The sequence below is a fragment of the Psammomys obesus genome, unplaced genomic scaffold (assembly GCF_907164565.1).
Source record: "Psammomys obesus unplaced genomic scaffold, mPsaObe1.curated_primary_1811, whole genome shotgun sequence".
NCBI classification, from domain to species: Eukaryota; Metazoa; Chordata; class Mammalia; order Rodentia; family Muridae; genus Psammomys; species Psammomys obesus.
In genome coordinates this window covers 12839485-12852659 of record NW_026585698.1, presented here as the reverse complement: position 1 = coordinate 12852659, position 13175 = coordinate 12839485, and the positions used below count along the sequence as shown (strand labels likewise).

General features: G+C 38.1%; 1 protein-coding gene across 1 annotated transcript in view; it reads right to left on the bottom strand.

Moving 5' to 3' along the window:
• Positions 1–13175, bottom strand: part of Pcdh15 (protocadherin related 15) — an 844567-nt gene that overhangs the window by 535054 nt on the left and 296338 nt on the right. The window contains exons 3-4 of the mRNA XM_055598939.1: positions 2152–2166; positions 1630–1695 (exon numbers count right to left, since the gene is read on the bottom strand). Of these exons, the coding sequence (XP_055454914.1) occupies positions 1630–1695; positions 2152–2166 (81 nt within the window). The remainder of the gene's footprint in view (positions 1–1629; positions 1696–2151; positions 2167–13175) is intronic.

The following is a 13175-nucleotide window of genomic DNA, read 5'->3' as shown; positions in this document are numbered from 1 at the left end:
CTCTCTTCATAAGCCCCTGCAGCCTTGACAATGTCTTCCTGCACCCTTTAGAAAGGAGGGGCCAGGTGAGCACTAGAGGAGACAGACACCAGTGCTGTAGCGAGATCCACAAGCCCCACAGAGTCACATGCTAACATGGCTTCCTTTAGTAAAAGTAACGATTTTATTTCAGCTCAGTTTTAAACACAAATAAATTGGCTAAAAATAAGGAAAGGGCTCGCACACACATCCTGGCACGCTCGTTGGCTTTACGCCTCTGCCTAAAAAGTCAGACTTGGATCTTAAAGAAATACAGGTTTGTCCTGAATAAAGATAGTTAATTATGAGTAAAGCATAAATTTGCCTGTGAAAAAGAGAGTCTTTCCCCAGTGTAGCACTTTAATGTATTTTATTCTCTTGTCTAGAATTACAATTTAGTTCGAACATGTTTGAGCTGGTCAAAACTATTCACTCCGTATGTTTTCATTGTAGATGAAATTAACTTTTAAATAATAAAAATACATTTTCATAATTGCCTAATACTTTAAGAAGTAGTGTTTGTTCTGAATTTTTTTTTTTTTTTAATGGAGGCTAGCAACACTGTGGGCACTTTGGCTGCTTATAAAGAGCATGGATGGACGTGGGACTTTACAGTCCTTTCTCAAGTGAGTAAAAGGAGAAACCATCAAAATAAAGCCACGAATAATTCTTGGTCGTTGTCATAATGTTATCTTGTTAAAATGCTTGTTACTTTTCTCAGTGTAGGTCTAAGTAGGATTACAGGGGAGGACCCAAAAGCAGTTCTTTGGTAGGTCACATAATCCCTTTCCTCAAAGTGTAATTGCGGAACAAAACTCCCTTATCACAGGAAGTAAACTAGCAACAGCCCGGTAGCGTCAGGTAGATGCACAGTGGAGAAGATGCCTAGAGCGCTCTTGCACAGGCTGGCCCCGAACGTCACCGTCTTCATAAGACCCAACAGAGGAGGGCGCTTTATGGCTATTTTAAAGTTTAAGCACATGAAGTTCCAGAACAAAATCTCATATATTTTTGATTTTAAGAAAGTAATTTTTTTTTTTTAAATACAACCCAGTATAGTTGGATATTACATCTAATTACCGCAGACAGGATGAATGGAGTGAGAGTTCAGGCTTCTTCCCCGCTGTCAGCTGGAGCTGCATGCTGTCTTTGAAGTCCATGAAGACGACCTGTGAGCCACGCTCAACCGCTGTGTCACACCAGTTTTAAGCCTTAATCTTTATCAGATTCCCAGTATGGTCCCTTTCTTGTGAGGAACCCATTTCACTTCAGCTAGGTGATTCTGTGCGTGACTGTCAGCTCAACCTACTTACAGAAACATCCCAGAACATATATGATTCATGCTTGCGATAACTCAGATCATTCCCTACTCATACAGAGGTGAAGACTTATATCCACCGAAAGAGTCTTTCATGACACAACCCCAATAAAGCATTTCTAGGAGCAATCTATTATAAAGTCTTGGACAGAAAATTAAAGATGAATCATTTGTGGACTTTGAAAAGAAAAGACTTTTATGTAGAGTCTCTGCTAATATCAAACCAAATGCTAAAATTAAAAAAAAAAAAACACTTATTATAGAAAGAACTGGTAAACACAGAACTCGCTCACCATTCCGACTCTCTTCGTCAATGGCCACGATGGTAGCTGGTGGTCCTCCTCTGGCTAGTTTGCAATCTAGAGAAAAGAAAAGGAGAGACTATAATTAACAAATGTAAGAGAACATACCCAAAACTAGACTCACACATACACTGATCATAAAATCTTACTATAAAATTAATGTACATTTTTAAGGGTTTTACTATTGAAAGAAAACATTTTCTCAGGCGACATGTTTCTATGACAGGATAGTCAAACACTGCTCAAACCTTACTGTGAAACCAGAGAAGATGGGTTCTGGGCAGAAATAATGAAATGCTAATTTAAAGCAGAGAAATAAAATAGAGGGATGATTAACAGGATAAACGATGAGAAAACTCCGCAACAGAAACAAACATAATTGGAAATTAATTGTAATAAAGGGCATAATTAAAGACAGTGAGCAGAATTTTAATAATGCTCTAAGAGCAATAAAGTAAAATGGACAAACAAGGGATACTGGAGAGGTGCTAGGGAATATTTTAGTCATCTTACCCTCATATTGCCAGTCTGGAGTCAAAGTACAGAACCACCAGTGGGAGCAGATCAGAAAACAGAAGAAAGAAAGGAAGAAAGGATACATGTATATATTTAGCAAGAGATTTATAGATACATGAAAGTCATTATACAGTAATAGAAGAATTACATAATGATCTTTGAAAAGGGGACACATCAGATTCTATAATTTGAATATAATATTAACACCAAAATTAGATAATATATACAAACTCCATTATCATAGAACTACTTAGCAGTATTTTTGATTAGTGTAACAATAACATAAAGTACAGAAAAAATATATTTTAAAAATATAAATTGTTTTAAAGAGTGTTTAGTCCTACACTGAAATCTTCAGAATAGTGTCTGTCAATCAGAAGTGATAACGAATTCCTATTTTAAATGCTCATCTTACCTTATTAAGTATTATTCAATAATGATTCTAAAAATAGCATTATAACATCCACAAATTGAAAGTGGCAGCTAAGCTTACACATGAACATTTCAGAATCAGAAGGCACTCCCTGGAGTTAAACAAAAGCTGATTTATATGTGTCTATATATGTGTTTATAACACACTTATGTGCATGCTGGAAATTATCTTAATACCCGTGAAGGTTATTTCAAGATTTGCTGATAAAAACGTTTGCTGATTTTTATGTATGTCAGCACAGGTGATATCGTTTTTCCAGGCACAGCTCTGTGGGTGATTGTGCACTCTCTTGAGTTTTTTGTCCTCTGCCCCAGCTATGGTTTGAACCTGGCCTAAATGGGTCCTTAAGTGTTCCAGGGTTATCAGTTTGATTCATTATGTTTTTGTTTGTGAGCCTAGCCTTTCATAGTTGAGCCATCTCTCCAGCTCCGGTTTGGTCTTTTTATAGCAATGACAGGGAGTTGATGGTCTTGGAGATGTGGTACAGGGGTATTGGAAGCATAACCTCAGAAAGAAATAATGGAACTCTTCTAGAACCTGACTGGTTCCCACAAGACAAAGTTGGTTTGAAATGATGAACTTGGCTTTGTAACCCCGCCCCCTGCATGCACAAACATCTTGCTGTGCCATCATGTGGTCCTTTCCTGCCTCATATTGTTGCCATTGATGTTGCCTTTAATGAAGACTAAATGGAACACCAAGAAAGCGGATGGACAATTTCTTGCATCAGCCTTACAAACTGTATGTAACAGAAAAAACAGAAAACCCTTTCTAGTTTCCCCATCCTGAGGTGGTTTTTTGTTTGTTTGTTTTTTGTGACAACACCACTATGTATTTCATGAGAACAAAGGAATTAAGCAGAAAGGATTGACACCAGAGGAACAATGGCATGTAAACAGCCACAAAGGCAGAGCTCAGAGCTATGTTTGTGGACTCACTTATTTAAAAAAAAATTACTAATGACATATATAACAATCAACACAGTGGCAGTTAATTTGTGGGAAGGGATGAACGGACAATGAGAAGGCAGGGGTGACTGAGAAGCAGAGGAGTAAGATTTCTCGTTGGTCCTTGAGGAAGAGGATTCTAGATTGTACTTTTGTTTTTTTTCTCAGTTGCACAGGACACAGCAAGTATTCTTCAGGACTTTCATCATCACCCATATATAGCAAGGGCTTAAAACTATCACTGATACAGAAAGCAGATACAACTGTCTCATTCCAGAATGAATACTGGTAGATAAAAAGATATTTAACTAATAGGTTTATGAGCAGGCAGCGTGAAAGAAGAGACAGGAAGAGATTAACACATGTAAATACTAATCTTTTACTAGTTCGTTAGTACAGAGAGTAGACCTTGCTCCCAGCAAAATGTCTCAGCTGCAATCTCTACCTGTGACACATGTCGTAAAAGGAGAGAGCTGACTCCCACAAAGTTGTCCCATGTCATCCATATACACGTGCTGACTTGCATTGGGCCCACATGTAAAGGCAAAAAACTGAGTAAAAGTAAGTAAAATTGTAATAAAAATTTTAAAGAAAAACTATATAGACTAAAACAAAATAAAAATAGAAAGAAGGAAAGGAGAGAAAGAGATAGAGGTAGAGATAGAGGTAGAGAGATAAATAGATGCATAGGTAGATACACAGATAGATAGATACATAGATAGATAGATAGATAGATAGATAGATAGATAGATAGATAGATAGATAGACAGACAGCTAGCTAAACAGACAGACAGACAGACAGATAAATATTCTCATACCCAGTCCTAGGTGACCCACAGTTCCCAGTTTATGGATAATTTCCTAGACAGACATTAACATATCTGTCAATGTTTAACATTCTGAAAATCTACTTTCCCCTCTTCTCCCTGTCTAAAGTTATTCTAGGAGTTCGGAAGAGCATGACTTCTTGTAGGAATCTTGTACATTGCATCCCATTGATTTCACTTCCCATTTGGGAAAGTATTGATTAACTTACATTTTCCAAACCTACATCTTCCAAGAAGAGCTGGTTTCTCAGAGAATACTGTTGGGTTTCTGTGAACCCTGGTCTTCCCACCTGCCATCTCTTGCCTAGCATGCTTCCAACCCAGATGCCGTGACTTCGTGTGACCTCTCACTCTTAGAAAAATCCACAAAGCACACCTTTAACTCAACTTCTCACAGTTAGATCCTTTATGGGGCTCCCATTTTCCACAAATAAGCATTATCACACCCAACCAATACTTCAGGATTGGCCTAAATCCTTTTTTATTTTATTACTTTTAAACACCGAACACTAATGAAGAGAAATTTGTCAGACACATAACCTATTAATAACATTACTCAAAGCAGCTCAAGTGTTTTATTTGAAATGACGCATTCATGAAAGTATAATTAGCTCCGAAATGCAGGAAAACATTTTTAATAAGTTTATTTAGAATTGTCTTGAGAAGAAAGTAATTTTGGGTGGACTAGGCAAGGATTTATTGAGCATAAAATTTCCTCATTAAAAACAAAGGGAACAAGAGAATGCAGTGTGAACTTTCCTGGTCCTGTTGTTTGTGGCCTGTGAAGAACTCACCTGCCATGGGAAGGGTGGATTAGCTGCTGGTGTGTGGACCTGGGAAATGGGCTTCTCAAATCTGTTTTACTCTTCATTTGCCTGGCTAAATGACATGTTTAACATTGGTCTTCCGTGCTGAAAAATTCAACCTTTTAGGACCTTACCTATTTCCAACATCTGATGTGTTACTAAGTGTGAGATACGAATGTTAGTACCGGAATGTCAAGGTAGCTTATTCTACAGATATGCCATCATGCTAAGGGCACAACCATGAGTTTATCAATGATCTCCGGTAACTGCTCGGACTGAGGATGAAGGCAGTCCGAAGATGACACGCAACAACATTTCTGAGAGGCAAACCCTGAGCCATTATCCTTGGACTGTAGCCCAAGGACCACTCAGATGCAGCTGCTAACTGAAATAGTCCCCTGGAAGAGGAGGCAGCCAGAGAAGACCACCCGATTCTAAAAATTTCCTTTAATATTAAACACTATAGGTTCAATAAAGTTCGTAGCTGTTTGTTTCTGTCACTTAGTGACATGACAGCTGTCACATGAGTGTCAATGACTGGCACATTAGTTTTTTTCTACCAGTTTTCTAGGAGTTCCACTGCCCAGGCAATACCCGCACTTGTAATTTCAAAGCAGTCCAAAATAAAAAATCACTTGTTACTTAGTCCCAGGCCAAGCCCAGCCTCTTTCAATCACACTGGTCAAGTAAATGGCAATACTTTTGTGCCTCCTCCTGAGTGAAGCTGCCTATACTCACGGAGGTGAGATGAATATGCTCAAAATACACTGTGTGAAAGACTCAAAGAATTAATAAAATATTGTTGAAATGATTAATCATTTCATTCAAGTTAAAACTAAATATATTATGGCCCAGAACTCAACATTATATAATGTTATTTTAGGGAAAATATCAAAATAGGTTAAATGGTCCACCAGATGCTGCAACATAAAACCTTTCAGCTTTCAAACTCCTTCAGTGTATGTTCTAAGTGAAGGCAGATTCCACACACTTTCTTTTCCTTACTAGCTTCCCTTTCATCTAGAGCTATCCAGAAGCCCTGTTAGTGGTTCACGATTTCCCATTTTTCTGGCCAGTCTGTCCTTCAGTTATATCTTCAGCACATGGTCCAACATTAACTTTTCCAGGGAAACCTCTTTTGGCTCGTGACTAGGTAGGAGTTCTCCAGGCACAGTCTTCTAACACCTGGCATCACTGTGGCAATTTGAAGTGATCTGATTTGAAATGGTACGCCTCGTGGTGTATCTTGTGGATAAGACCATAATATAAATTAAAGTTCCCCTTTCCTTTTTAATCTTTAAAATGTCCTTACGCACAAGAACCCGGGAAAGAATGGAAAACTCACTAGTTGTTTAAAGACAGGACAGTTACTATTTCCACTAACAAAAAGAGAAACAGAGAGAGAAAGAGAGAGAGACTCTATTTCAGTACAAAGGGAAGAAAATGCTTCCTTGCTACCAGTTATTCATAGTGTGACACACTCACTATCCAGTTATCTGGACTTAAGCAATGTTATGGTGTAAGGTACCCAGTAGCAGTGAGGATATGTTTAAAAATGTAAAACAATTTTGTTAAACTGTATCTTAAGCAAATGTTGCATACAGGTTTCTGCTGCTGAGACTTGGGAAACACGGATGATGATATACACCTGTAACTCCAGACAGCTTAGGGTCCCAGTCCAGGATCACAGATCTTGTCACTTTGTAACTTGTCACGTCCTTGTCAGTGTCATACAATTATCTGAGTCACTTTAGATCCACCAAAGTGTTTAACTTATTGCTACTATTGGACACAGTTGTTCAATTAGTCACCTTTCATCTTGGAGGCAAACAAACGCAAAACTCACTCATCCAATCTCTAATTCAGTCATTGCAAATCGAAGTGAATATATTATGCTTTGACATTTGAATTCTCTTGTTTAACGATCTAATATGAAATAGATGGGGCATCCCTACTAAAGCTTTTCAGATCTTGCTTTTATCCTAACATGTTCCCTGAAGACTAATTATATTGTTAAGTTTACTCGATCATGCTAATCAAATTGTCTTCATTCTTTTGTTTTATTTTGATTTTTTAAAGAGACCACTGCAGAAAGCCACAGCTAGTCAAAATGCACAGTTGTGGGGCCCAGTCTAAATGGATAGATAGATCTACCAAATAACACTGACATCAGTGCTTGGGGAACACTGGAGAAGATTTTAAGAGCCAGAGGATCAGGGATTTTACCGTGAGATTTTGTCTCCTAATAATGTTGGAAACTACACCAATGAAGTCTCACCAACAGGTCACCTAAACAGAAGACTTAACATGGGTGACAACAAAGACATTCCACAGCCAACAGGGAGAGGCTCACAGGCCTCAAGGGTACACAGAGAAATACCAACAACGAAAGAATCACTGGAGTGGAGAAATAGGCTTCCCCAGGGAAGAGCACATCAACTGATTATCCAATAGCAAATTGTTGGCAGCAAAGTCAATACACGAGTAACATTATACATATTAAGGCTATATTTAGGAATATGTGGGGGGGGGCACATTCGTAAGAGCATTATGATGACATCCACTCCCAATTCCCTTCCCTCCAAATTCTCCACTATCCCCTCAACATTACTGCTTCTCTATTTAATGTCTCTTGAAACGGATAAAAAACAAAATCCACTGAGTCCTCTTACATAAATAAAGTAAAAAACAAAACAAAACAAAAACAACAACAACAAAAAAAAAAACAACCAGCAAAAAAAAAAACATTCAAGTGTCTGAGAGCAGCATGGTGTGTGTGTGGGGGAGGGGGAACATTATGAAAATCCATAACAGTTTCTATCTGAGATGTTCCTAAAAGCAGTTTGTTCTTTTCTTTTCTAATTATCCTTAATGAGGTTATGTAAAAATGTTGGAGCATGGTTCACCTTACCCAAAGCTACTGCCCCACCTCTGGTATTTAAGATCACATTTTTTTCAAGCAGGAAAGGCCTCAGTCTTTGTTTAGATATACTTAGCTTGTTTAAATAGAATTATTTGTCACAAGCTAGTTATGTATATGCCTAGGCTTTTACATATGTTTTTAAGCAAACTGCTGAATAAAAAAAGAAAAAAAAAACAAACCCCGATAATCCTTTAATTACTCATAACACTCAAGATGTATACATTTTTAATTTCGCATCTGTTTTACAGGTGTGAAACATTTCAAGAACCTAATCTGCCAGATTTACCTGTTAGTGTGTTGTCATTTTTTAAATGGACAAATATTGATTTATTTTTACTTCTGTAGCCTTGGAAGAATGTGTTAATATTTAACATTGTATTTACTATTTTTTTTTTTTATTTCTACATAATCAGGGAAGCTGTTGGAGGGAGAAGAAAAATATATTTCATGTGACTAGAAGGTGTATAGTTTGCTATACACAGGTAGCCAAAGTTAAGGAATGATTTTTTATTATGTTATGTAATAGTTTATTTTTGTTAATCAAAAATTTTTACATGCATCTGCTTCATACTGACTATTCTTACCTTCCATTTTCCTACCCCTGGTCACACGAGCTTCCCACAAATCTCTCTCACACTTACATCTACTCTTTTTGCTTTTGTGACCCACTGGGTTTATCAGGGCTAGTGTCCATTGCTGTAATAAATAAAATGACTAAGAAGCACTGGGGAGGAAAGGGTTTATTTGGTTTAGACTTCTCTACCACTGTTCACCATCTTAGGGAGTCAGGACAGGAACTCAAGCAGGGCGGGAACCTGGAGGCAGGAGCTGATGCAGAGACAGTAGAGTGTTATTGCTTACTGACTTAGTCCAGATGGCTTGCTCATCCTGCTTTCTTATAGAACCCAAGACCACCAGTCCGGGGATGTCCCCACACACAATGGGCTGGATCCCCCATCAATCACTAATTAAGAAGTTGCCCTACAGAGTTGTGTACAGAGTGAAATTTTGGACGCATTTTAAAAAATATTTTGAAAATAATTTATTCCTTTTACATCCCAATTGTAGCCCCCTCCCTCACCTCTTCCCCCCTTTCCCCCAATTCCCTTCCTCTACTTCTCAGAAAAGGGGAGCCCTGTCCCCTACCATCTGACTCCAGCCTATCAAGTCTCATTAGGACTGCTTGCATCCTCTTCTTCTGAGGCCTGGCAATGCCGCCGCCCCCCCCCCCAGCCCCACCAGAGGGAAGTGATCAAAGAGCAGGCAACAGAGTGCATGTCACGGACAGCCTCTGATCCTCTTACTAGGAAACCCACATAAACACTGAGCTGCCTATGTGCTACATCTGAGCAGGGGCTCTAAGTCCCCTTCATGTATGGTCCTTGATTGATGTATCAGTCTCTACAGGGCCCCATGGGGGCCAGATTTTTTGGCTTTGTTGGGCTTCTTAATGGAGCTCCTGTTTGCTTTGGGTGCTTCCATTTCTCCACTCTTACCTACAACTTCCTGCACTCTACCCAAAGTTTGGCAGTGAGTCTTAGCATCTGCTTTGATCTCCTCTTGGGTGGACTCTTTCAGAGGACATCTATGGTAGGCTCCCATCCTGTTTTCTCTCTTCAACTGCTTCCAGTGTATATCCTTTTTGCCCTTCCGAATGAGAATTTAGCATCCTCTCTAGGGTCTTTTTTCTTATTTATCTTCTTTTGGTCTGTAGTTTGTACTATGGTTATCTGGTATTATATGGCAAATAACTGCTTAATAATTAATATTAATTAAATAAATATAAATATATATAAATGTAAGGGAATATATTCCATGCCTGTTTTTCTAGTTCTGTGTTAAGTTACTCATACCACTCCTGGGCATAAACCTGAAATTTGATTCACCATACAACAAAGACATTTGCTCAACTATGCTCACAGCAGCTTTATTCATAGTAGCCAGAATCTGGAAACAGCCTTAATGTCCCTCAACTAAAAAATGGATACAGAAATTGAAGTATATTTATACAATGAAATACTACTCAGCAATTAAAAACAAGTAAATCATGAAAATTTCAGGCAAATGGATGAAAACAGGAATGATCATTGTGAGTGGATTTTAATTGAGGTGCCTTCTTCTTGGATGACTTTAGCTTGTGTCAAGGTAACATGAATCTATCCAAAACAGCTGGCTATGTGAGAATGTGTTTGGAAGCACCCTTTCTAATCCAGTTGGATCAGCAATTTGTATAAAATGAGAGATACTGGTTCCTTGTTTCAGAGAAACTATCAAAATCCCAGTGTTCCAACTCTTATATACTTGCCTCTCCTCTCTTCTACAATATTTCCTGAGTCTCAAGCGGGGTGGTCAACATATTGTTTAGGCGTCGCATTGACTGGATCTTGGCCGGCCCTGAGTCTCTTCATTCTTTATGCATTAGAGACTTAACTTTGAGGTTGTAGTGTCAAGAAGGAAACATCTGGGGGGGAGGGGGATTACCTAGGAACCGAATTAGAAAGTTATGGAACAAGAAAACCCAGGAAAATGGTAAAATATCAATGAACACAAGATGGTTCAATGTTTTCCTATTCATTTCATCTTGACTTCTCAGCACTTCCCTGGACACAATAACTAGTAATGACCTGCTTAGGCTCATCAGACCAGAAAGTCATTATATTCTCTCCATATCACACAAGAGAGGCAAAGTACTGGGCAATGTTTTTGTGTGTCACCAGCTTAAGCCTGCTATTCGATGAATAATTTCTTCCTGCATCATAACCATCTCATACAGCACAATGGAAGTTGACTAAAACCAATGTTCTGATACAGTCTTTTCTGAGCAGCAAGAAAATTCTCACTGACAAGTGTGTTCCACCTTGGGTTGAAACATGCACATGTATATTTAAACAAACAAACAAACAAACAAACAAACTGAAATGGCCCTAGCATAGAGCCATGATATTTTCAAGTGTTCCCCTTGCAAGCCTTTCCACCCCAGGCGCATCTTAAAACAAGAACCTTATGGATGTCTAAGAATTTAAAAGATCTCCTGCTGTCCACAGGACATTGTGGGGTAAGATTCGGCACTTTATGTCATCACACCTGCATATTTCACATATCACACACTGAGTAAAGCCCAATGAACGCTTTACTAAAATTGTGTTGCCCCTCATCTTTAAGCTTTGTGGTCCTTTGTACCAGCCTTTGTTCACAGTACTGTGTGATTAGAAAAGACAGCCACAGCACAATGACTGAGAATGGACTTTCGTTGATATCTAAAACATCAGAAGTGTGAGTGGAGGTCTCTTCTTTTCCTGTGCGGTTCCCTCTTCCCATGTGGTGCCGAACTTGGTAAATACCAAAAATGCTGCTTCTCTGGAATGTCCGAGATATTAGCAGCATGGGCGCTGACCTCCTCAGATCGCCTCACGTTCCTGTGCTGCTAGCCTTTGGTACCCTCTTGATATATTTTCCTCATAAAGTTCTGGGAATGTTTCCACTATTAATCGGGTATCTTTCGGAGAATATCAGCTTCCAGAATCAAAAGAATGCGTCAGGACAGGAGTTCAATACAATGTCATGAACTCAAATATCTGTCCTGTCTCGACACTTAGAAAAAAGCTAAGAACAAATTAGAAAACACAGACAAAAGTAAAGAACATATGGATGAAAGGAAGGCTAAGAAAGCACACTTTCGGTGTGAGTTCTGGGAGGGGCATTAAGACTTATCAAAGCACATAAAACTAAAAAGCATATTTTCAGGAGTGTCTCTGTTTTCTAGAATAGCTTTGCTGCCTCATGGCAAGTTACACTAATTAACAGGTATAGCATTGACCCGAGCTTATCAGATAGTGTTTAATTTGTTCCCACTCTATTAATAATAGAAAAGTATGAGATTTAGTTTAAAATTAATTGTATCTACAGCACTTACAATAAAAACAAATGCTATAAAATGACAATTCTACTTCTTCCTGCTTGTCAAGGACTTCAGCATGGAAAATGCTACATGCTTTTGATAGAGATGCAATGGTTTTTAAGAAGAAAGAAAAAAATGAAAAAAAAAAAGAAGAAAGGTATAAATCTATAAAGCAAAAAATGTAAGACAAAGCCTTTTTTTGCCCTAAAATTTAACTTGAAAGATGATATCAGCACAGAAATAGTCACAGAAAAAATTGTTATTGTTGTGGGCACTGTGCATATTTAAATTTGCTAATTTAGCAGTATATTAGTTTCCAAAGCACTGGTATCATTTTCAAAGGTTAAGGCTATTTGAAGACATCTTCTTCTTATAAAAAAGTATGGAATTTTTATTATTTTAAAGTTTTAAATGACATATAATACTTTTAAATTAGCACTCTCCTTACTGCTTGACTATTTTGTATATTTAATGAGCATACTTTTCTGTGAAATATTTGTTCAATTTTACATTGAGTGATCTCTTTTGAAAAATGTTTCCCAAAAGACAGCATCTTCAACAAATGGTGCTGGTCCAACAGGATGTCTACATGCAAAAAAATGAAAATAGATCCATATTTATCACCCTGCACAAAACTAAAGTCCAAGTGGATCAAAGACCTCAATATAAAATCAGATACATTAGTCCGTTAGAAGAAAAAAGTGGGGAAGTGCCTAGAACTTATTGGCACAGGAGACAACTTCCTGAACAGAACACCAACAGCACAGGCTCTAAGAGCAACAATCAATAAATGGGACTTCATGAAACTGAAAAGCTTCTGTAAAGCAAAGGACACTGTTGTCAGAACAAAACAACAGCCTACAAACTGGGAAAGGATCTTCACCAACCCTACATCTGACAGAAGGCTGATATCCAGAATATATAAAGAACTCAAGCAGTTAAACAGCAAGTAATCCAATTAAAAAATGGGGTTCATAGCTAAACAGAGAATTCTCAATAGAGGAATATCAAATGGCAGAGAAACACTTAAAGAAATTTTCAATGTCCTTAGTCATTAGGGAAATGCAAATCAAAACAACCCTGAGATTTCACCTTATGCCCATCAGAATGGCTAAGATGAAAAATTCAAGTGATAATACATGCTGGAGAGGATGTGGAGAAAGAGGAACCCTCCTTCACTGCTGTTA